Raw genomic sequence first — 24,030 nt, 5'->3', positions numbered from 1 at the left:
AAGTAGCTGGGACTACAGACGCCTACCACCATGCCCGGCCAATTTTTGTATTTTTAGTAGAGACGGGGTTTTACCATATTGGTCAGGCTGATCTCGAACTCCTGACCTCAGATGATCCACTCGCCTCAGTCTCCCAAAATGTGGGATTACAGGCATGAGCCGCTGCACTTGGCCTAATTTTTCAATATACTTGTTTGAAGCAGAGAAAGAAAAAACATTTTGTCCTCCAACTGGGAAAAAAATAACTAGTTAAGGAGTATACTTAGAAGGAGTCCTGCATGGCATCCAGAAAGCAAAACTGAGGTTTAAACAATGAGCCACGCACAAGGTACTGTTCATAAATGGTTAGACATTGATCTGAGCACTTGAACACAAAAGTCAATGGTTTCAAGATCTCCAGATTTTCTGCATTTGACAATTTCATTGAGAAATGGGGCCCAAGAGATGCTACACATATCTGTTAAATACGTGTACTTCTGAAGAAAATACTTTTGGATTCTTTGCTAGGTTACCAAGTTGGATCATTCACCTCTTAAAGTCAGCCATCCATGCTGCAGGCCACCAACAGTGACTAGCCGGACAGCACCAATGTCGTCATTGTCGACAACCTGAAACTGTTCCCAAGTGATGGCTCGCGACTGCCCCTCAAGGAGATTCAGACCTGTGAAAGAAAGGAGAAAAGGGTTTTGGCCTGATAGACTGGATAAAGAAAATGTGCACATTGGACCATGGAATACTATGCAGCGTAAAAAATAGTGAGTTCATGCCCTTTGCGGGGGACATGGATGAAGCTGGAAACCATTGTCCTCAGCAAACTAACACGGGAACAGTAAACCAAACACCACATGTTCTCACTCATAAGTGGGAGCTGAACAATGAGAACACTTGGACACAGGGAGGGGAACATCACACACTGGGACCTGTTCTGGGGTATGGGGGAAAGGGGAGTATGGGGGTATGGAGGAGGGAGAGAGAGCATTAGGATAAATACCTAATGCATGTGGAGCTTAAAACCTAGATGACAGGTTGATAGATGTAGCAAACCACCATGGCACATGTGCACCTAGGTAACAAACCTGCACGTTCAGCACATGTATCCCAGAACTTAAATTAAAAAAAAAAAAAAAAGATAAGATAAGGGTACTGGCAAGTTCTGTGACATGCCAACGTGCCTGCTTAAGAAAAGATGAATGAATTTCCACTCATGAAACCATGTGAATATTGCATCTTTAAAAGCTTTTCAAGAAACTGGAATGTAGCTTTTATTTTTAGTACTATTTTTATTTTTAGTACTATTGACTCCAATATTACAACAGATTACAGAAAATCCTGAAAGGGAGCAGAGCAAGCTGGTCGAATTGCAAGGTAGCATGCTGCTGGACCTATCTTATGCTTCTCTTACATCTGCCAGCTTCACCCACCACTCTGGCCTCGACCAACTGACTGTTCTCTAGCTGCAGCCGCCCCATGAGGATTCCCAGTTTCCAAAATTGTAAAGCCCTCCTGCCACCACTGCCTCATCTTCTGATGCAGCCGGCTACCTCCACTGCCCTCTGGTGGCGGCAGGACCAACCTTGTGGCTTATCAGGCCCTGCACCAGGGGACGCAGGGAATACGTTCTATGGCTGCTAAGAAGGGCCAGATAACACCCTCTGGGCATGTGGGGAGTTAACAGCCACTGAAGTAAACTTTAACCCATTAAAGACAGGAAATGGGAAAGAACTGACCATTAATAGATTGTTGACCTTTTCCCCACCCCACTTCCAACTCTTCCCAGACAGTGGTTGCATCTTCTCCCTGGAGACATCAACACTACAGAGCAATCTGCTTTATCTTATTGTAAAGCTGTGACCAGCTCAGCTATGCCACCTTTTTATTTGCTTCTCCCCTTACTCTTGCTTTCAGTATAGGGTTAGTACATCTGGTCTGCCTCGGGGTCTGTTTTCTAGGGAAATTGGGCTAATACATATATAAAGGAGAGGGAGAGAGAAAAGGAAGGAAGGAAGGAAGGAAGGAAGGAAGGAAGGAAGGAAGGAAGGAAGGAAGGAAGGAAGGAAGGAAGGAAGGAAGGAAGGAAGGAAGGAAGGAAGGAAGGGAGGGAGGGAGGGAGGGAGGGAGGGAGGGAGGGAGGGAGGGAGGGAGGAGGGGTGCATAAGAAGAATCTCTGTGACTGGCAATACAATAAGGGTTTGGAAGCCAGGAGTGCACAGGACAAGGCATCACGGAGCAGAGCAGAGGAACAATCGAGAAGCCTAGAAATACATACAACAAAATATCAACATTGGTTATATCTTCGTGGTGAAATAATAAATAATTTTAAATGTAATATATTCTCCAAATTTCAACAATGGCACAGATCAAGTTCCTAATAAGCAAACGCTTATTTTAAAAAGGATTCTGATGTTCAAAGCAGCCAAAATGACATTGAAGAAACCTGGGTGTCACGGATCACATACACACGTACAGACAATTCCATCTCTACACTCAAGCAGGAGTCCATGCAACATGTGACTATTCCTAAACTTTAGGTTACTGATTCCATCTTTTCTCTCATTACCCCTCTGACAGATGTCGAATAGGATATAGAGCCAGAATTATAAATCAAGGCTGCTCACCTGATGTTCTCTATCTCTACTGAAACTCACATACATACAAACACGTACGTATGTGTACACGCACAAGGCAGCTTGTTTAAGCTGCCACCTGAGGATTTAAATCAGACACAGACATTTTTCCCTTAATACAGTCTACCATCACTGCTTTTAAGTATGTTTCAAATGGTATTGATGCGATCAGTGAGAAAGGAAAAGATCTCCATTTACATTCCACATTTACATCTGATCAACATATATACATCACATAAGTCCACTCAGAATTAAATATGGCATAGAAAGCCATATTTTAAAGCAGTTAAAGTTCTTATTTATGTTTTTCAGTTTCCACGTAGCCCAACATAAAAATATGGATTATAAAAGCTAAATCTTTCTCCAGTCCCTTGTAACAATCTGAGTTGGAGATTTCAGTCCCACTACAGCTCAATATCACAAATAGTCACTTTTTTGCTTTATTCAGTTGAAAAGTGTCCCTTTGTCTTACCTCCAGCAGAAGAAAGAACTTGGCCACAGGACACAGAAATCCTGGATTTAAATTTCTCACGCTGCCAGGAGGAATAAAAAAACAACAACAAAAGCTACAATCTGATGCCCTTCATCTGTCTGGGTTTCAGTTGCCTCATGTATGACACAGGAATAAAATTACCTTTCTTTCCTGACCCATCTTTCTTGTATTCCCTTCAGGGCTATGTTGTTTTATGCCTCATATTGAGCTTTACCTGTATTCCAGGATACACGGGGGGCATTTGTGTCTGCTGCTCTGATGGAGATGTGGACTGTCATAGGTGCACTCCTTTCAAAGAAGAAGTCGTATACCTCCAATTCTACCTATAAACAAACAGAGGCAAATGAACCACACACTGAAGCATTAGAGGGTAAAATAGCATTAATTCTGGGGTACAGCCACACACAGAGGCAAATGGGGATTCAGTTTCTGCGGTTCCCACATCTCATTTTAGACAACCTGATTTGACTTTTTCAGGTTCTAGATCTTGCTCCTTACTTTAACAGTATTTTAAAATTTTCTACTACATAAAAGAAGTTATTAATCTAAAAATGGTAATATGCTGGAGACGTGTCTCTGCACTTGCTCAGGAGACCAACTCCTTCCCACTTTCAGTCACTTAAATCTCTCTCAAAGGTGGAGGATCTAGAGAAGTGGTTTTCAACTAGGGGTGATGCTGTCCCCCTAGAGGACTTTTGGGAATGTCTGGAGGCATTTTTGGTTTCAGAAGTGGGTGTGTGGGAGAATGCTATTGTCATCGCGTGGGTAGAGGCCGGGATACTAACATCCTACTGTACACAGGACAACCTCCCAAACAAAGAATTATCTGATACAAAACGGCAATTGTCATACTGCCACTATCAAGAAACCCTGATCTAGAGACATCTATTTCACTAGACATATTTTTAAATATCTCAACTTTATATGCTTTCATGAAATTCATAACTAATAAGTAGGGGCTACGTGACAAGTTTTGGTCCTTATTATGTTCTGTGTATGTATTCACCAGATGTTGACAGAGAAGAATAAGGTATAACACAGAAATGCAAGGCATACTCCCTACTTTTGAAGAACATGTGGTCCATGGGAGAGGATAAGAGAAATAATCAAACAGCACTATATCAGCAAACACTGAATGACAAAAGAAACTGATTCAAGGCTGCCAGAGCAATAGACGGAACATGAAACTACATGGGCAAGATGTGTCTTTCTTTGGAGGGGTAAAATGTAAATATCCACTTGGTTAGGCCCCTGGCCCAGGGCTTCCAGTCCACACAACCTGAAAACTGTGTGATCTCCACTGAAAAAATTGTGAGTTACCGTCTAACGAAAATAATCACACATTCACACAGGCTCTGCTTTAAGAGTACATTATACAATGCCAGAAACTACACACATGAAGCAGCCAGAAAAGTAGTGCTCTACTTGTGAGCTCGAAGTAAGACTGAATGTGCAATGAGAAATTGCAACCTAACAGGGAAGGCATGTGGGGGCCACAGACTCTGATGAGAGGGGGAAATAAAAGCAGAAGGCAAAGCATAGCATTTATAGCCTGAAGTCCTTTGTCTCCCCTTGAGGCTACATGCTGAAAATGCCTAAATTACAATAGAGATAACCCCAGGGATACTCATTTTCCTTAATGAACCTGAACTCAAGTCTGTATCCATCTGCACGTTTAAAATTTCCATCCTGTTTGAATCAAGTTGCTGGGAGGTCTTTAAGCATGTGATGCATTATTATGTGGAAGACTTTAACCAGTTGTCCTTCCCTCCCACTAACTACAAAACCAGAGGAAAGAAGTTGAACCTGCAGCAAAAGGAATTTAGATAGAAGTAGGACCTTCCTGATGGACAGTGTTTCATTGTGAAATTAGTTATCAAATAAGACTATGGAATGCCCTATCCTGAGTCTGTGTTATTAATTAAAATTAAGGATTCCCATAAAAAGCTCTCACAAAAAAAAATAAAAGAATTTATTAATAAAAGAATTGTGTGCTCGCCTTGGCAGCACATATACTAAAATTGGAATGATACAGAGAAGATTAGCATAGCCCCTGCACAAGGATGACACACAAATTCGTGAAATGTTCCATATTTGGGGAGAACAACACACACTAGGGCCTGTCGGGGTCAGGGGTGGAAAGAGAGAGAACATTAGAAAAAATAGCTAATGCATGCAGGGCTTACTACGTTGGTGATGGGTTGATAGGTACACCAAACCACCATGGACATGTTTACCTATGTAACACACCTGCAATTCTGCACATGTACCCCAGAACTTAAAATAAAAGAAACACATCAAAAAAAATTTTTGTTAAAAATAAAAGAATTGTATACAAAAGTCATCTCTAACTTCAGTGGTCTCTGTGATTCAGGGAGGCTGGCAAAGGCTGCTGCAATTCTCAAGCTGGTGAGCCCTGGGTCAAATGCGGCCCTCAGAAATATTTGGTAGCTAACACAATACGTTTCACTACAATTTTTAATTGTTTTCTATATTCAAGAATTTAAGCATTTTATCAAAAAGTATCATTCTCCAATTTCTCTTGGCATGAGTGCTACAGCAACAGTGGGCACACTTGTATCCTTGCAGGGCAGCGGTGGGCGCGAGCTGAGTGGCAGCTGCTTCCTGAGGGGCTGGCTCTTTCTTCAGTTTGCCACAGTGCCCCTCAGTGGGGTTTGCTCATTGACCCCGCCTGCCTGGCTCCTCTGGGCAGTTAGCTTGCACCATGATTTACAGTGATTGATTCTTTTCTGAGGCAATGAAGGTACAAAGGAACCTGAGGGTTTAGGGTAGGGGGTTCTTAAATAACCCTGTGACTTCTCTAGGCTGGAAGCTTTGTCTCTCCTTCTTACCTCATCATGTCTCCTCTCAGAATGACTGCAGTTTGGTGGCTGATAGGCGATCTGCATGTCACTGAGATCTTTCCAGGTGAATGAGGAGATTGGTCCGGTGTGATCCAACAGGTGAGTCACATAGCCCTGGAGCGGGGCTTTAGTAATGTTGAACACCAGCAAGTGTTTAGCGGTCTCATCTTCTTCACAGTCCAGAACTGATGTAGTCAAGGAAGTCAGGATGAACTGATCCACTTCCAGAATAAACATGGCCATGAATGCAGCCTTTGGAATCTGATTCGGAATTCCAGCTCGGATATAGACAGGCAGCCACGCACTCTCTGACTTTTGAAGGACAGAGAAAATATAAAGGAGGAAATAATATGATTGAGGTGATATAATACAGGGCTAATAGCCTAATATTTAATACAGCCACAGCCTAGCATCTAGCGGTGACCTGAAGCTGGCTGCATACTAGAATCACCTGGGGAGATTTAAACACACGCTGGTACCTAGGATCCGTCTCCAGAGGTTCTTGTTTAATTGTTCCAAAAAGGGGACCAGAAAACCAGTATTTCTCGAGCTCCCTGGTGACTCTTCTTACATGCAGCCAGGTGAAGAACGGAGCACCTACTTTGGCATCAGAAGGAACCGTGTTTATCATTCTATCGCCAACACTTTTAATTTGTGTGACTTTAGACAAGTTACTTAACTCTTCATTCTCATTTTCTTTCCAGCTGTAAATGAAAATATTAATACTAGACTCCCAAGTATCAAGTGAGGACAAACAAAATAGCCAAAGTAGGCACTTAGCAGTCTGGCACCCATCAACAACCTTCTGCAGCCACCTTCCTCACCTCCTGTCATGTAGTTTTAAAGGGGGCAGGAGAACGATGAAGGAAATATGTCTTTATGATTTGGTTCTCATGCAAATGAAGAATACTTGCTTGGTTGTCTGGTTAGTTAAGACCCTGGATCTCCAAGCAAGGGTTGGGCATTGGGGATTGCAAGTGAGCACTGAGGCTAGGCATGCATCCTCCAAAATAAGAGCACTATGAGCAAGAGACCCTCCAAAGAAACCATGAAACTGTGCCACAAGATCTAAGATCTCAACAAGTGCTATGGGCAGAAAGAATCCTCACAGGGCGAGGTGTGGTAGCTCATGCCTGCAATCCCAGCATTCTGGGAGGCCGAGGCAGGAGGATTGCTTGATGCCAGGAGTTTGAGACCAGCCTGGGCAACAGAGCAAGACTCTATCTCTACAAAAAAAGTAAAAATAATAAAATTAATCAGGCATGGTGGTGCACACCTATAGTCAATTACTCAATTGGCTGAAGCAAGAAGATCACTTAAGCCCAGGAGACTGAAGTTATGGAGAGCTCTGATCATGCCACAGCACTTCAGCCTGAGCAAGAGAGTAAGACTTTGTAAAGAAAAGAACCCTCATAGCAGTAGATGCTAGTTCTCATAGGATTTGATCTATCCCATTGCTGAGAGAACCAGGCTCTCAGCATTAGTCCCATACTGCTAAACACTGGCCATTGGGCTAGGAGTTGTAATCTGTGTACAACAGAATGCTAAAATTCCAATAAAAGATATTAGATTTGCAACTGAATGTAAGACAGGTAGTAAAATATGCAGAATTTACACAGCAAGTTGTCTGGAACTAGTTCCAGACTCCAGAACTTTCGTGCTCATATAAGAATATAAAAAGACTGAGAAAGGTAAGAAAAAGATTGATTAGGAGACAGGAGTGCTTTGCTGTGTTGTGTTCAGTCACTTTCCTGACCTTTAACACCACATGTTGGCATGCAGCAGGAAAAGCAGAGCAATGCCATATCTCCTGTCCCTTAAAATGTGTTTCTTGCAGTTGAAACACACACAGACAGCTGATACAGGGCTCATATCTGAGGAAGTTAAGTGGCTGGAAGCAGAAAAATAATGATGGCTGCGCCAGAATCAGTTTGTTCTTGTTTGTGGCAGCAAGGGACATGTAAATGTTCCCAGATATGGGCCAAGTGGGCAGAGGGCTGGTCTGAGGTCTCCTGGACCATAAACTTCAGAGAGTACTCTTGAGACGACAAAAATCCAGTAAGAAAATGCTGGAGATAGAATCAAATTCTAGGAGCTGCAGGAGAAATCGCAAGTGATCACTCAGGCTAGAAATACATCCTCTTAAGAGAGCGATGAGTGATAGACCAATGGGGCTCTCCAGAGAAACCATGAATTTGTCCCTAAGACAAAGATGCAGCTTGAGACATCTACCAGGCTCTGACAGCATGAAATCATATGTCATCAGTGCCTGATCAAATAAGATCCCTCTCTCCCATTCCCCGAAACCACCCCTGCCACCAGCCTGAAAATTAAGAAACTAACCAGCAATGCGCAGAGAAGAGAGAATTGCAAGAGAGGAACAGAGGAGAAGACAATCAACCCCCTCCCTTCCCACTGCATGGTTGATGAAGGCAGGTAAACGATATACTGAGATGTCCCAGGGTTTAGAGTATCTACTCTTCACGTGTCACTGGGAAAAAATGTTATTTGAAGATGCATAATTAGAAAACTCAAGCGGGGTAAATAGTGATTTAGAAGGACTGGTGCTTCATGCTAAGACCAATTGAGTCTAGAGTTAAGTCTAAATAAGTACGTTATTTTAAACATGTTAATAAAGTGGATACAAATGATGAAAGAGCTTACTGCTTATAATAAAGTATAACAATCATATGCTAGAACTGAAATTGCAAATTATATAAACAAAGCAATTGCCACGAGAAAGGATCACTTGGATCCATTATCATCATACACAGGAAGGAGCCAAGAGAGCTCACTTCATTTTTTGACTGTATATATTACAAATATAGGCTTAAGAATATTTTTAAGCTTAGAATTAAATCCAAATAAAACATAAAGTGTGATAAGCAATTGTCAAATAAATAAAAGATAAAGGCAAAGAAAACGTGATCTATTTCACAAGACAAATTTTTTTAATTCGCAAGAAAGCATAAAACATGAGAGAAAAAAGTGTATCTGTTACTCCCACAAATATAAAGTTTATATTGCCTTCTTCAAGACAAATATTCTGAAATTCAATAAAAATGTCCAATTATATGTACCTTACAAGAAAGGCACTTAAAATAAAATTACATAGAGAAGAAAAGGGTAATACAAATTGATCATTAATGGAGAAAGCAGAGAGACCACATAATTTCAAAGATAAATTCAATGTGGGCAGTTGATAATAGTAAAACATATAAGACAAAGATTCTTATAAATAACATTACATTTAATACTGTTCTTCTCAAACCAGTGGGGAATAGAGCAAAAATAAGAATAATAATTACAGAAAAAGAAAGAACAAAATTATCATCATTAGTGAAAGATATAATTATGGTCTTTAAAAGCCCAAATAATTGAGAATTTCTTAAAATAATTGAATTCAGGAAAGAAGCCAGATAAAAGAAAATTATTCCAAAAATAGCTTTTCTGTTTGTCATCAATAACCAATGAGAAGATATAATGGGAGAAAAACATTCTATTCACAATAGGTTCACAAAAACAAAGTGCCTAGGACTGCACTTAATAAGTATGCTCAACTTATGTGAAGGAAACTATGAACTTTACAGAAATATATAAAAGAACCTTTGTCCAAATGAAGTGAGATACTTCATTTCTGGATGAAAAGATTCAATATGGTAAACGTTCCATTATTCTAATTTTCCCCAAATGATTTATAGTTCTAACTGGATACTGATAAAAATCCTTAGGGGCTTTTTTTTTTTGTTTTTTGAAACTAACATAAACGATTTAATTATACTTATTTGGAACTAAGTCTAGGTGAGAATGACTATGAAAATTTTGAAGAGAAGTGATAAGGAAGAACTTGCTTGTAAGATAATTATAGGCCTGTTGCGTTTAGAATAATATGAGACTGACAAAGAATAAGTAGGCAAATCTAAGAAATAAAAGAGCTAGCCTTGAAATTGTATATGCTATATCCTTCTATACAACAGAAGATCATCTAAAATCAATTGGGAAACAAGTTAATTGTTCAATGAATAGTGTTGAAAATTTGGGCTATTTGGAAAAAACTGTTCCTTGTATTTCATCATATAATAAAATTTTATTTCAGGTAGATTAAAAAGGCAAATGTAAGGAAGAAGACCTTTAAAAATCTAGAAGAAATTATGAATGAAGGGTCATTTGGTCACTTGATGAGAATTGACTGTACAACCACAAAAATAACAAAAGAACAAGATATAAAACTTCACATATAGTATAAATGTGATTCCATAAAACAAAACCAACTCTGGCATGCACTCGTGCACGTGTGTGTGTATGTAAAAATAGTAGAAATAAAGCTATATTTATTTTCTTCTTATCTTGCTTTCTGCGTTTTTTTAATATTCCCTGCAGTGAGCCTATTACTTTTATATTCATAAATGAATCTGTTTTATGACATGCCAAATAAGCTATGGAATAGGTTAATGATAAACAAAGCAGGAAGGTAAAGGGATAAACTTCCAATAAAATAGATTTTAAAATATAAACAAATAAAGCCCTATTCAATATAGCAAGAAAAAAATGAGAAAATTTGGTGAAAAAGAAAAATGGCTTCAATTTTTTCAATGGATATAAGAAATCTTTAAAAATGAAAGGAGTTTTGAGTTAAAACAAACAGAAAGCATCTACTAGTTGTCTATAGACCTAGTGTTTAGGTCTGTTTGAACAAGGTATGTCACGGCTCGGAGCCACCACTATAAAAAAGGAAGCCTGAGCTAAACCTAGCCTGGGTTTGCAAACCTGGCTAATGAGCTTTTTACCAGGTGACTTTTAAAAGCAGCAATATGCATAGTGCTACCATGCGCCAGGTTTTCTGTCAAGCACATAATAAGCATTTTCTCATTTAATCCTCTCAGTTACTCTAAGAAATAGGTACTATTAACCCACTTTAAGGTGAAGAAAATGAGACCAAAAGTCACACAGCTAGTTAAGTGAATGTTTGAACCCAGGCAATCTGGGCCCAGTGTCCATGCTCTTAACTATCAGTTGGACTCAGAAATTTATCCTTGAAAAGCTACCCAAGTGATTTACCTGATCAATTTGACTAGTCTGCCTCAGAGTTTTTTTCCAGATCTTAATTCTATGATTTTGTTTTATTATTTCTTTATGATTACTTGTCATATCAATTCCTTGGGGTAATAATGTTCAATATTTGACTGGGCCCCTTAAGAGAAATCCCAGTGAGAAGCCAGATTGTGAAAGATAGAAGTATTTCCAAACATCATCTTGGATCATCTTTCCTCAGCACAAAATCTCAGCTGTTTCAGCAGGTACACAGTTTCCCCAGTTTCTCCAATAAACAAATTATAGAGTTCATGAACCAGCAGCACTGCATGTTCAATATTTTGAATAAATGGAATCCACTTTCTGTCATTATTGCAATATATAAGGATCAATAGGAGGAAAGACAAGATAATTAAAAGAGATTGGAAGATGCAGGAGGTCTTTGGGAGCCTGTCTCCTTGATGAGCCAGCCCTTCATTCCAAAGTCTGGAAGAGTGACCAATCTGTGACAAATATAAACATGGGACTGAGATTCTCCTCCCCGCTAGTTTGCTGTGACCTTGCAGAGTGGAACCCCTGATTTCAAGAGGGACAAAAGGAAGCATGAAAGAGAAGGTGTTACAAAAAGGTCAAATGACAAGCTGAAGAGTATTGGAGGTAAAGGAGGAAGAAAGTTAGCACGTAACTGGCCCCAGTGCTTCCCAAGTTGCCATAGTGATGGTGGACCTAGAAGAGAACCAAAGAAGGGAAATTTTATACAAAAGCTACTGTTTTAAGCACTTACTAGCAGAACCAACAAGCCTGCAGTTCCAATGAGTCACTGGCAGTTTCATCCCCAAAAGCACAGGAACTCTCCCTGGCATGGGGCCAGCATGAGTAGCCCCGTGTAACTGGCTCTCTTACTGTGAATCCTGGAGGCATCCACACATAACCGCAAACTCTACCTTGTACACGATTTTACTCCTGGTATCTGTGAGGTCCAGTTGGATGGAGATATAATCAATGTTGGGTGAAGGGGGATCCAGATGCTGATAACGAAGGCCCATCAGCAGGAACTCCTCACAGCTCACTTTGAGACTTCCTATTTTCTTTAATCCTGGGGTACAACTTCCACCTGGACACTTCAGTTTTGCTCCCAGTGCTAGAATGTATAGCATTGGATTAAGATAGTCACTTAAACATAACAATTGTAAAATTTAAAAACCAGTACTCCGTCCCATGAATACTTATTCCCTCTCACTACCTCAAGAACACTCGTGTACCCTCCAATCATTCACTGAGTGGGTTGTCATTATTCTGAAAGCTTGTAGTTTCCTTTACTGAAAAATGGTTGAACAGTAGTCTCATCATGTTCTCACCCACCAAAAGTTAAACCGAGAGAAAAAATAAAAAAATATGTTGTCTGAGGTTTGAACATCTCTGACAAATAGACCAGTGACTCACTGCAGGCCTTCCACAGTGTAGCTCCAGTCTTTCCTTTACAGCATCAGCGTCCATGTCTCTATCATACAATCTCCACTGGTCTGTCTACTCAATGAAATCCCCTCCCCATGTGGCTATCACACACTCATTTTCTCCATATCCTTCTAAGTCCACCTGGTCTTTTTACTAAGCCTTCCCTTAAACATTCTTTGACCACCTGAACCAACATGTTCTTTCTCACTGAAAACCATAATTGTCTCTCCAACAGTCTTCACATCTCTAACCAACTGTATTTTCACTCTTGTTTGGTATTTAATACTCATAAGCCACTTTTAAATTTTAAAAAAAAATTGTAGAGATGGGGTCTTGCTAGGTTGCCCAGGCTGGTCTTGAAACCCTGGCCTCAAGCAGTGTTCCTACCTCAGCCTCCCAAAGTGCTGGGATTATAGGTGTGAGCCACCATGCCCAGACATCCACTTTTTTTTTTTTTTTGAGTCTCATTTCTCTGACATACAAAATAGAACAAATGTGCCTTTAACTGTCATTCTGTCCAAATTCAAAGTATTACTACTATTGCTATGATTATCCCTTATATTTCTTGGTTTCTCATGGTTTCTAGAGAGAACGGGAGGTGCCCAAAATAGACTGATTGAGTGAATAGCAGAAGGAATGTTATCCATCAACTCTTCCTAATCTCATCTATCACTTCTACCCACTAGCTTTATTTCAGACTTGCCCATAATCCAATAATACTCCATCAGTGCACCAACTACTACTGTTGCTATTACTAATAACAGCTGACAATTAATGAGTACCTACTGTGAACCAGACAGTGTTAAGCACTGTGTTTATGTATAACCTCATTTACTCTTATCCTTACCCAACCCTACAGGGCAGCTATTATCCTTTCTCATTGTAGAGAGGCCTTAGACAGGTTAATAACTAAAATTACACAGAAAATAAAGAGCAGAGGAAGTTCTCAAAACCAGGTCTCTCTGATTGTAAAGTCTGTGCCCTTAACCACTAACCCACACTGTTCAGCCAGCTAAAATGTATACTAGTTAACTAGAACTCTTAATCATGGTGGAAGGTGAGCATGCATGGATATTTTTGTCAGTTTTAGTAATACCCAGATAAGCATTAAAAGACATCATACAGGCTGGGAAAAAACTGTGTGGCTGATCTCCACGAGGTTCTTCTGGTCGAGGCTCCCCCAAAACCATCTGGCCATGGGCTGGCAGCTGAGTTCTCGCAGTGTCCAGGCTGACCGTGCATTCCAGGCTAGCCATCCTATCATAATCGAATCTGAGCAGATTTTTATCAATCGCTTGGGACAGGCCATTGAATTCAGGCACTTCCAGCACATTGTTACTCATACGGATGATGTTACAGTCTGGTTCCAGGAGATAGACCCGCAGGATAAAGGTTTCTATGAAGGTATCTGTTTCAGTAAATCTGTGGAGAACACGGGGCAAAAGTAATATTAATTGGTGCTCAGGTATTTCTGATACCTGCATACTCAGCTGGAAGCTTGAAGATTGGCCTTCACAAAATTTGTGCCACAGATTGAGTTTGGATTTTGTTTCATGCTCTACTCCCAGCCTCTCTGTTCTGTTCCCTTCATCTCTTTACCCTGGTGTCAACACCTTTTCCTGTCACTTCTTCCTCCCAACATCTTTCTCTCAAAACCTGCTCTCAAACTCATCATGCATATGGATATTTAATGACTGCTAAGACCTCAGAGTCTCACTTCTAGCACATGTGTAATTTAAGAGTATCAAGCCTGTATAATTTCTGGATTGAGTTTTAACTCAGGAGTGAAGGGGTGAGTGGCTTCTGAAGCATTCAGGCCTTTTTGCCCTTCAGAAATACCACTACGTAGGCGGTCATTTGCAGCCTAGTTTGGGTGCCCAGCTCAGTGCTTGGCATGTAAAGGGTATTCAGCAATTGCCACTTCCATTCCCTCCATCTGCTTTGCAACTCTAATCTCAGGTTGTTTGAAGAGTCTAAAAGAGAGGGGTGTCATTTTTTTTTTTTGAAGGGATAAAATTAATGAGTGATGAGCATGCATCAATAATGCAGCTTCTAATTGATGTGCTCTTATTATGGTGCAGGCATTATGCTAAATTCTCTATGATAGTATAAAATTCAATCCTTATAAAAACCTAGGATAGATATTGTTAATCCCATTTTATGGAAGAAGAAACTGAGGCATAATGGGCTCAGGTAGCTTGCCAAAGGGGCTGGAGAAGGAGAAGTGGTAAGAGGGGAACAAACATGCTCCCTGATTTTCTGCTGCCTACTACTCTGAATATTTTATTTCAAATGTGCTTAAGACCAAGAGGGGAAGAAGCTCCTCTAACCCTGCCTTTCATGTGTACTCTTCCAACCTCCCAGCAGCCTAGAAACCCAAGGAAGGAGTGGGAGCAGCAAGCATTCATCAGCTTTTTTTCTTTTTTAAATTTATTTTCATTTTTAATTTTTGTGGGTACATAGTAGGTGTGTGTATCTATCTATCTATCTCTCTATCTCTATCTATCTATCTATCTATCTATCTATCTATCTATCTATCTATCCTTTGTCTATCTATGTAATGGGGTATATGAGATGCTTTCATACAGGCATGCAATGTGTAATAATCCCATCTTAGTATCCATTTATTAAGCATTCCCTCAAGCATTTATCCTTTTTTTTTTTTTTTTTTTTTTTTCCTTTGAGAGACAGAGTCTCACTCTGTTGCCCAGGCTGGAGTGCAGTGATGTAATCTCGGCTCACAGCAACCTCCGCCTCCCAGGTTCAAGAGATTCTCCTGCCTTAGCCTCCCGAATAGCTGGGACTACAGGTGCCTGCCACCATGCCAAGCTAATTTTTGTATTTTTAGTAGAGACAGGGTTTTGCCATGTTGGCCAGGCTGGTCTCAAACTCCTGACCTCAGGTGATCTGCCCACCTTAGCCTTCCAAAGTGCTGGGATTACAGGAATGAGCCACTGCGCCTGGCCCACTTATCCTTTTTGTTACAAACAATCCAATTATACTCTTGTAGTTATTTTAAAATGTGCCATTGAATTGTTACTGACTGTAGTAACCCTGTTGTGCTATCAATTACTAGCCATTCTTTCTAACTACTGTTTGTACCCATTAACCATCCCCACGTTCCCTGCAACTCCCCACTACCCTTCCCACCCCTTCCATGCAAGCTCTTTGAAGTTATTTGTTTTTTAACTCTAAAGTGTTAGAAAGATCAAATGGCCCTGTATGCTGATTTCATATCTTCCTAAGGAATCCTTGGGTGCCGCTTCATTTTCTGAACACAGCATTTTGTTTGTGTCTCTCTTTCGGCACTTGTTCTGCATCATAATTACCTGCTCATCTTTTGCCTTCGACTACAGGCACTAAAATAATCTGAGTATTCTCATCCTTTTGTTTCTTATGCTCAGTGTACAGCCTGACCTGTAATAGGTGGTCATATATGTTTGTAGAAAGCTTCACTGTTCCAATGTCGTCTACAAAACTCTTTTACATTAGTCTAGTGCTTAAAGGAAATTCACACCAATGTATTTTAACCAAATATTCTTAAAAGCAATAAAAACCAAGGAAAAAACCATAAAAGGCCTACTCCAAATACACGAGTTCTCAGTTACTTTTATGAAGTCAGATATACCATAATCATGAGCTTAAATTTAAAATTAATTTTCATTGGGATATAATTCATATACCACAAAATTCATTTTTTAAAAACATACAGCTCAGTTTTTTAGTGTAGTCCCACAGTTGTACAACCATCATGACTACCCAATTCCAGAACACTTTCATCACCCCCAAAAGAGACGCATTTCCTTTCCCCAGCCTCTGGCCACCACTAATCTACTTTCTGTCTCTATGAATTTGCCAGTTCTAAATATTTCATATAAAAGGAACAATACAATATGTGGTCTTTTGTGCCTGGCTTCTTTTACTTGGTATGTTTTCAAGGTTCATCCATGCTGTAGCCTTTATCAGTGCTACATTCTTTTTTTATGGCTGAATGATATTCCATTCTATGAATATACCACATTTTGTTTATCCATTCATCAGTTGGATTTATTCCATTTTTTGGCTGTTATGAAGAATGTTGCAGTGAACTTCATGCGCAAGCTCTTGTATAAAACATAAGTTTTTATTTTTCTTGTGTATATACATAGGAGTAGAACTGCTGTCTCCTATGGTCATTCCATGTTTAACTTCATAGTTGATTTTTAAAGAATTTTAGGCTGGGCATGGTGGCTCATCCCTGTAATCCCAGCATTTTGGGAGGCGGAGACAGGCATATTATGAGGTCAAGAGATCAAGACTATCCTGGCTAACATGGTGAAACCTCGTCTCTACTAAAAATACAACAAATTAGCCAGGCGTGGTGGCGGGTGGGTGCCTGTAGTCCCAGCTACTCAGGAGGCTGAGGCAGGAGAATCACTTGAACCCGGAAGGCAGAGGTTGCACTGAGCCAAGATTGCACCACTGCACTCCAGCCTGGCCGACAGAGTGAGATTCCATCTCAAAAAAAAAAAAAAAATTTAAGTATTTAATATGTTTAAAAATAGAAGATACTGCACTTTCTATAACTAAGCAGCTGGTAACAAACAAGAAGAATTTCATTCATTTTTGGAATATGTTTTCCCCCCATTCTCATTAAGAATTTGTAGTTTATAATTTCCATTTTCCACCATAAGTGGTGGGTCGGAACCCCACAGATACCTATATAAGGACACTAGAGGGAAACGGGATAGGGCTAAAAATTTGCCACAGAGGAATCCTAGGGAAGATGACACAAGTGGAAATAAGTGAAAGCTGACTACAACTCTTGCCTTATCCACTCAGGCTTCCAGTTTCTGTTGATTACTTGCTTGTCTGGAATCTATTAACTCCCCTCATGACAATACATATCCACAAGAAAAGCCCTCAGAAGTACACAGAATGGTTACTTGACAGCAAATGACCAATCTTCCCGTGCCACTTACCTGTAAAGTCTGAGCTTCACTGTGTCTTCATCAAGAATTGGACAACCATTGTGAACATACTTGACTTCATTGGTAAGGAAATGGCAGTCAAAGACCTAGTTCACATGAAGAATTGGATAAATATCTATGAGAAAATTGGTACAAGATTTAAGATTTTGCCAGAAGAGTACTGCCTGGAGAAAATATGGTCTGTCAGTAACGTGTGTATGTGTGTGTGTGCGTGTGTCTTCACCACCACCAGCTCTACCCTACCCCCATATCCAGTCGCCATCCTACTTAAACAGCTGTCTCTTGTTTTGAGAATATCTAAATTGTGAAAACCAAAGCAGATCAAGAAAATTAGTTACAGGATGATTACCTCTCTAAATAAGTGTCTTTTTACCATCTAGAGTGCCTTTAAAACATGGTTTCATTTTTCAAAATTTTATTTACCCCCTTCAAGGGTTCACAGCAATTGAGTTAGAGAGTTCTTTCTGTATGTCTGCATGAAAAGGCATGCTTCAACCCACCCACAGACACACTGTATTCTTTCTGTATATCTCTGTTCTCCTTTTATTTCTTTTTTTTCCGAATAGTATTCTCATATTCAAAGATGAAGTCACTGACTATGGACACTATTGTGGTTAATCAGAGTCCAACATGACCCAGAGTTGTGTCTTATATACTTGCAAAAGACTGCTTTCATTAGTTAAGCAATAGCAGAAATGGCAGATGAGACAAATAGAAATCTAAAAGCAATTTCCTCTTTTCAAATAAAATTATAATAGACTGTCTCACCTCACTCAGAATTATTAGAAGATTGTTAACTGTTATATTTTGGGAACCTGATTTTTAGAGGAAGAATCATCTCTCCCACCCATATCATGCCCCTCATTCTGCCCGATCTGACTTTGGTAGAGTTCTAATACCCTTGAGGTATGCATGCATGTCCACCATTGTGTTCACGGTGTTTCATCTGTACCTTTTCACAGCCTCAAACATTTTCAGACAACGTAATTCACTCAGAGAAGACTTTAATACAAATGATTTTCTTTTCCCACAGATATCATTGGTTCCTCTTTTTAATTGACAACTAGGAAGGAGATAAAGCAAAGACCTTCCCCATATCATTGACAAATAGTCATGGTAATAAAGAGACAATCTGCTTTGTTAAAAGAAACATCTGTTTTATGTTTCATACTATGTTTTCCTTTTATAAAAGGCGACAACCATAATTGTCCATAAATTTACTAACTAAAACAAAGGAGAGCTAAATCCTTTTCTAATTACTGTCTAGCTTTGTTTTTTTCCACTTCAACTGCTTTTCAATTACAATTTATAATTAAATTGTCACACATTCCTAACTCATTACTCACTTTAATGACAGTAAACTGGTTCAAACTAGAGATACTTCCTTATCGCTGTATTTCCTATTCAAAAAAGCAAGTTCAGTGCTAACCTGGGGTGCTTTCCACCCAGCAAATTTCTTGCTTTGGGCTAGGTGTGAGAAGTGCCATGTGTGAGGGAGTCTTGTCCTAAAACATGAGGAAAACATATTGCCGTCAACCTCATCTAATTGACTACATCAAGAGGGTTATCTGAACAGAAGGCACTGGTGTGCATCAATTGAAATCCCTTTCCAAATATTCAATAGGAAAGTGAACCTGTTGGTCCTAAGACAAACTTCAGTAATGAAATGAAAACACTAACTGAACAGATGTTAAACAAAACATTTTCTGTGCAAGTCACATGAAACTGTTCATTACACAGCAGGGTGTTGTTAATATAGTCGTCTTGCTAGAAATGGGTTCATGTAAGCTTGGCTTTCAGTTTATTACTAAGCGCTATTAAAGAATAATGTTTAGGCTGTGTGTGTGTGTGTGTGTGTGTGCGCGCGCGCGCGCGTGTGTGCATGTGCACTTAGCTATGCTTAATTTCTAAAACTCCATAAGAAACAAACCCCTAGAGAAGGACTGAACCAGCCTGGGTTAAAAACCAAGCACAAATTCAACAAAACAAAACAGACTTTACTTGGGAATCTTATTTTTGTTGAAATTATGAGAATAACCAAATAGGAACGATCACCTGGCAGTTTGAGAAACAAAGTTTTCCCACGATATAGTTTTCTCTCACACAAAGTTTTAATATTTGGCCAAAAAAATGATGAAACTCCATATTTTAATGAACTCCTTTACCACAGAATAAATATTAGAAAATATAAATCCCATACCAACTTTAGAGGCTACAAATCCATTTGAGATGTCATATTTGCCTCTGGAAATACCTACACTAAGTATTCATGACTTGATTCTACTTTTTCTTAATGAGCAACAGCAGGTTAGGGAATCTGTGTATTCAGAAGTGTTTCTCAGCAACCAAGAGTTTCCTAAATCAGCCTGGCAATTTGTGCTTTCTTCTCTATATTGACTTTCTAGTAATCGGAGTTTTACCTTAAAATCAGAGAGTGTGAGATGGAGATGACTTGCAGGCCTATTCCAATCCTTGATTCTTGTGACCAAATGTTTTTTACCTAGTTCTAGTCACTTGGATCCCTTTTTGCTCCTCAGTGCCATGGAGCAGGCCAAGCAATCAGGACCATTAAAACATCACTAAAAACATATAATGGAGACAATTTTATTTCTCTCAGAGAGAGTGCCATATATGGTAAGGAGTCATAGGCCATTTGGGGTAGGGAGAGGAGAGCGCTCAGAGGCTGGCTTAGGTAACAATAGATTATCTCCAAATTGCCTACTAAGGAGGAGAATCTGGTCATCTGCAGGGCTTTTGTTTTTGCTCAGTTGGGCATGCATGTTTGAGGTCCAAACTGGAAGACAGCTTAGACAGCTTGCTACTGTGAGCTACCAGTGGGAATTTTGCTTCTTCTCTTTTTCACAAAATACTCAGTCCCACTTGTAAATAAATGTTGAATGATTTTTAAAAATACATTGATTGGAAGAGGTACCATATTATCAATCATCAGTCTTTATAAGACACCCATGTGTGCCAGTACAGCCCTAGGTTCCTGCTTTATCAAAGACCCCAATCCTCTAGGATCAGGGGTCCTATTTTGCCCTCTCTCAAGACTCAAAGGGCTATATTTTCCCTTTTTTTTTTTAAAGACACAGTCTCATGCTGTCACCCAGGCTGGAGTGTAGTGGCACTATCTTGGCTCATTGCAACTTCCACCTCCTGGGTTGAAGCAATTCTTGTGCCTCAGCCTCCCGAGCAGCTAGGCTTACAGGTATGTACCCTATGCCTGGCTAATTTTTGTATTTTTAGTAGAGATGGAGTTTCACCATGTTGACCAGGCTGGTCTCTAACTCCTGGCCTCAAATGATCCACCCGCCTCAGCCTCCCAAAGTACTGAAATTTACAGGCGTGAGCTACTGCAACCAGCCTGCATTTTCCTTTGCACCCCAGTCCCTGTGGTTGGGTCTCTATCACCCACTACTGAGCTTATTTGTATTGCTTCCTCATCCTATTTAGCACATTGAGGTTCCAGTATGAGCAATCCCAGGTGTCTTCTTTTTCTCTGACTCGTAAGTGCCAATCCAAACACATTCAGAATGCAAGTATAATTGGGAGTAACTGAGGAGACATTGCAACTCCCAAACACTTGGGAACACAATGTCTAATACATTGAGCCATTGTTGCGTTCTAACATGTTTCAGATACCCATCTAAAGCTCTTTGACAATAAAATCTTACAAGCAACTAGGCAGAGACATTTGGTTGCTACCACATCAGAAATACCTGCAATGTGAGACCCTCTTCCAAAGAATTCTGATGTGTTTCAGAATGGGTCTATAACTTGAAGTGTGGTAAATGGAATGTCTAGAGATACCACTTGAGCTAGTATCCACCTAAGTCTTTTTATTCTCTCTCTGCAACACCTAGTACCACTTTTGAATAACCTCATGGATTATGTTTCTTTAGCCAAATGAAAAGGAAATAATGTTCATAGTTCAGCAAAAGAGAATGGTCCATTTTTCCAGAAGCAGCAGCAGCATCTAGTGTTGAATATTCTCAAGATTGTTTGCACTGGGAGCAAAGTTACAGCACAGTGGGAACAAGTAATAAAATCAGAAGCAATTTTTTAAATTATGTATAGTGGTAACTCCTACTTTAAGCCAAAACAGTGTAAGAGAATATAGACTTTTTAAACCCAATGAATTAGGAGGTAACTCTTCCCTCTACAAAAGGATTGACCAGAGAATACCCTTACATATAAAGGTCTCCAAGATTTTGATTAAAAGGAAAACAATTAAGCAGATATTTTCAAAGAACAGTGAATATTTAAAGTGAAGTATCTTCACAACTCTTTTCTACTTCTTTTCCCTGACTCATAAAAAATGTTTAAGTGATGTTAATAGATGAAACATCTTCAAATTTTACCTTTGCTATGCTAAGGTCACAGGTGTGTCCTAAAAATGTTTTGAAATTTTGATCTCTTATCCAAAGCCACTCTGACTGGCAATGGATGTGATAACCGGGGGCAGGAATAACTCCAGTGTAATTCTCTTACATTATGCTTTGTGCTTTTTCCTGTATAATTAGCTACTCTATAAGGTCAAGCAGCTGGTAAGATATACCAGAGTTATCTTCAAGAAAAGAGGAGAAATTGGAAAGACTTACTGAAGTAGTGCATTAAGAAAAAAAAATACATGAATCCATATTAGTTTGAACCTGATTTCCTCCAGAAGTGTTATAGTAATCAGGATTAAATCCTGCTGGTTTCAGGCTTGTAATCTGAAGTCATCCAAGAATGTTTAAAAATAGGTTTCACCTTACATAGAAAAGCAGCGCAATACTATGCCTGCTAATTGCAACTCCACCATTTCAAATGTGAACATCTTCGATTACTCATCTTGGATGGCTTGAGGAGAGACCCTTTACATCTCTGTTCTGTCTTTGTCCCCCCGAACACTTTTTTCTTTTTTTTTTTTTTGAGATGAAGTCTCGCTCTGTCACCCAGGCTGGAGTGCAGTGGCTCCATCTTGGCTCACTGCAAGCTCCACCTCCTGGGTTCACGCCATTCTCCTGCCTCAGCCTCCCAAGTAGTTGGGACTACAGGCACCCACCACCACGCTTGGCTAATTTTTTCTATTTTTTAGTAGAGACGGGGTTTCACCGTGTTAGCCAGGATGGTCTCGATCTCCTGACCTCGTGATCTGCTTGCCTCAGCCTCCCAAAGTGCTGGGATTACAGGCGTGAGCCACCGCGCCCGGCCACATCCCACACACTTTCATACACTTGCATTCAAACACATGACTGAATGGAAAATCGCAGACAGGACCTACCTGTGGAGTGAGTTTCCCAACTCTCTGGGTTATTGGCTCATTCATCACAACTTCCACTTTGCAGGCATCTTTCTCTTTGGGGATGGCAAACTTCAGGTCATCTCCTGACAGGAAGGTGGAGTGGCCCTTCATCACCCTCACCCCACGGTTGACGCTGATGAAGGTGGGGCTGGCCCCGGCCAGGAGGAGCAGCAGCAGCAGGGCATTCACTGCCCCCCAACTCAGAGAGTTCATGCTGACAGGGCCCAACGCCTTTCTGTCCACCGGCGAAATCCCTTCAACAAAGGAGGGCTTCTGTGCTTCCTCCTGGAGGGTCAGCTCATAGTCCAAGGGGCAGGGCGAGGGGTCCTGACAACGTGCCCCGAGATCTTACCATGCCCCTTTCTTTCAAAGTCAGACAAGGAGGCCTTTCAGGCAATCCCAGGGCTTTTAATAAAACTCGCTGATCACTCCTGACAACGCCGGCAAGATTAATGGGCCTCCCAAGTGCTTTTCTAATCCTGCAAATGGGAGAAAGGGTTGGAGTAAAGCAAGAGAGAGACCAGAAGGTTTGTGTGGCTGTTCAAAATATTGCTACCAACAAAGGGATCTTTCAACCAGCCTATGAGTTCAGCTAAATTAAAAACAAATAAACTAACTTGACCTCTAGACCCATCTGCAAGGCAATGCAGCCATTTCATTACCCTGCTTATAGCTCCTGTTTCCGGACTTGACATACCCCAACTGGGATGCCAATTGTGTGGTCCAGTAGGAAACAGCCAGCCTCATTGCCAACAAGTGTGGCTTTTGGTTCCCTGAGTTCATAGACAGTTGTCAAACTCTTTGCTTCTCTTTCCTCATTTGTTAAATGAGGATTATAATCTATTTTTTTTCAGAGAGCTGATAGGATTATGAACACGTTGTTTGAAAACATGATTAATTCTAAATCAATTCTACCCAGATAAGAAAGAAGTTTAATGATTTGTCACACTGGACACACTTCTAACTTTGCTGGGCAATGAAGACACCTAAGAAACATTTGAGTGGAAATTACAGAAAATATGCTTTTTTTCTAAGTGAACATTCAAGTTTTTGTTTATGTGTGAAAGAGACTATGAATGGGGTGACATAGCTTCAGCATGCACAGCTAATGACACAGCATATGGACATGCGTATTTATACTATCTACAATGCTAATTACATTCCTATGTACTCAACTTGCACAAATAGTCTTTGTTTCCACTTTATCCACTTAGAATTTCATGACAATTTCTCTGTGTTTCATAAGAACTGAAAAGATTATATCTAAAGTAAAATGCACTGAAATATATCCTTAAATTCAGAG

At 40.1% G+C, this 24,030-nt stretch overlaps 1 protein-coding gene and 1 non-coding gene across 33 annotated transcripts in view; one reads left to right on the top strand and one right to left on the bottom strand.

Moving 5' to 3' along the window:
- The window catches only part of FREM1 (FRAS1 related extracellular matrix 1), a 168,640-nt gene that overhangs the window by 110,461 nt on the left and 34,149 nt on the right, over positions 1 to 24,030 (bottom strand). For 27 of the 32 annotated variants that reach the window (XR_012424680.1, XR_012424684.1, XR_012424682.1 and 24 more), the window contains 7 exons: positions 22,707 to 23,206; positions 17,429 to 17,523; positions 13,591 to 13,889; positions 11,957 to 12,153; positions 5,970 to 6,293; positions 3,332 to 3,440; positions 530 to 661 (listed from right to left, as the gene is read on the bottom strand). Coding sequence is in view for 19 of the 32 variants with exons in the window: in XM_005581698.5 (XP_005581755.3) it covers positions 530 to 661; positions 3,332 to 3,440; positions 5,970 to 6,293; positions 11,957 to 12,153; positions 13,591 to 13,889; positions 17,429 to 17,523; positions 22,707 to 22,940 (1,390 nt within the window). In the remaining 13 variants the exon portion in view is untranslated. Of the gene's footprint in view, positions 1 to 529; positions 662 to 3,331; positions 3,441 to 5,969; positions 6,294 to 11,956; positions 12,154 to 13,563; positions 13,890 to 17,428; positions 17,553 to 22,706; positions 23,207 to 24,030 lie in introns of all 32 variants that reach the window. The other 5 variants (XR_012424683.1, XM_015437148.4, XM_074017443.1 and 2 more) reach the window with 2 other exon arrangements.
- On the top strand, positions 5,109 to 5,215 carry LOC123569319 (U6 spliceosomal RNA). The gene has a single exon (XR_006692946.2). It is a non-coding gene; the product is annotated as a U6 spliceosomal RNA (small nuclear RNA).

This window comes from Macaca fascicularis, chromosome 15 (genome assembly GCF_037993035.2).
Source record: "Macaca fascicularis isolate 582-1 chromosome 15, T2T-MFA8v1.1".
Lineage (NCBI taxonomy): Eukaryota > Metazoa > Chordata > Mammalia > Primates > Cercopithecidae > Macaca > Macaca fascicularis.
The sequence above is the reverse complement of the archived record's forward strand: the minus strand, read 5'-3'. Positions and strand labels throughout refer to the sequence as shown.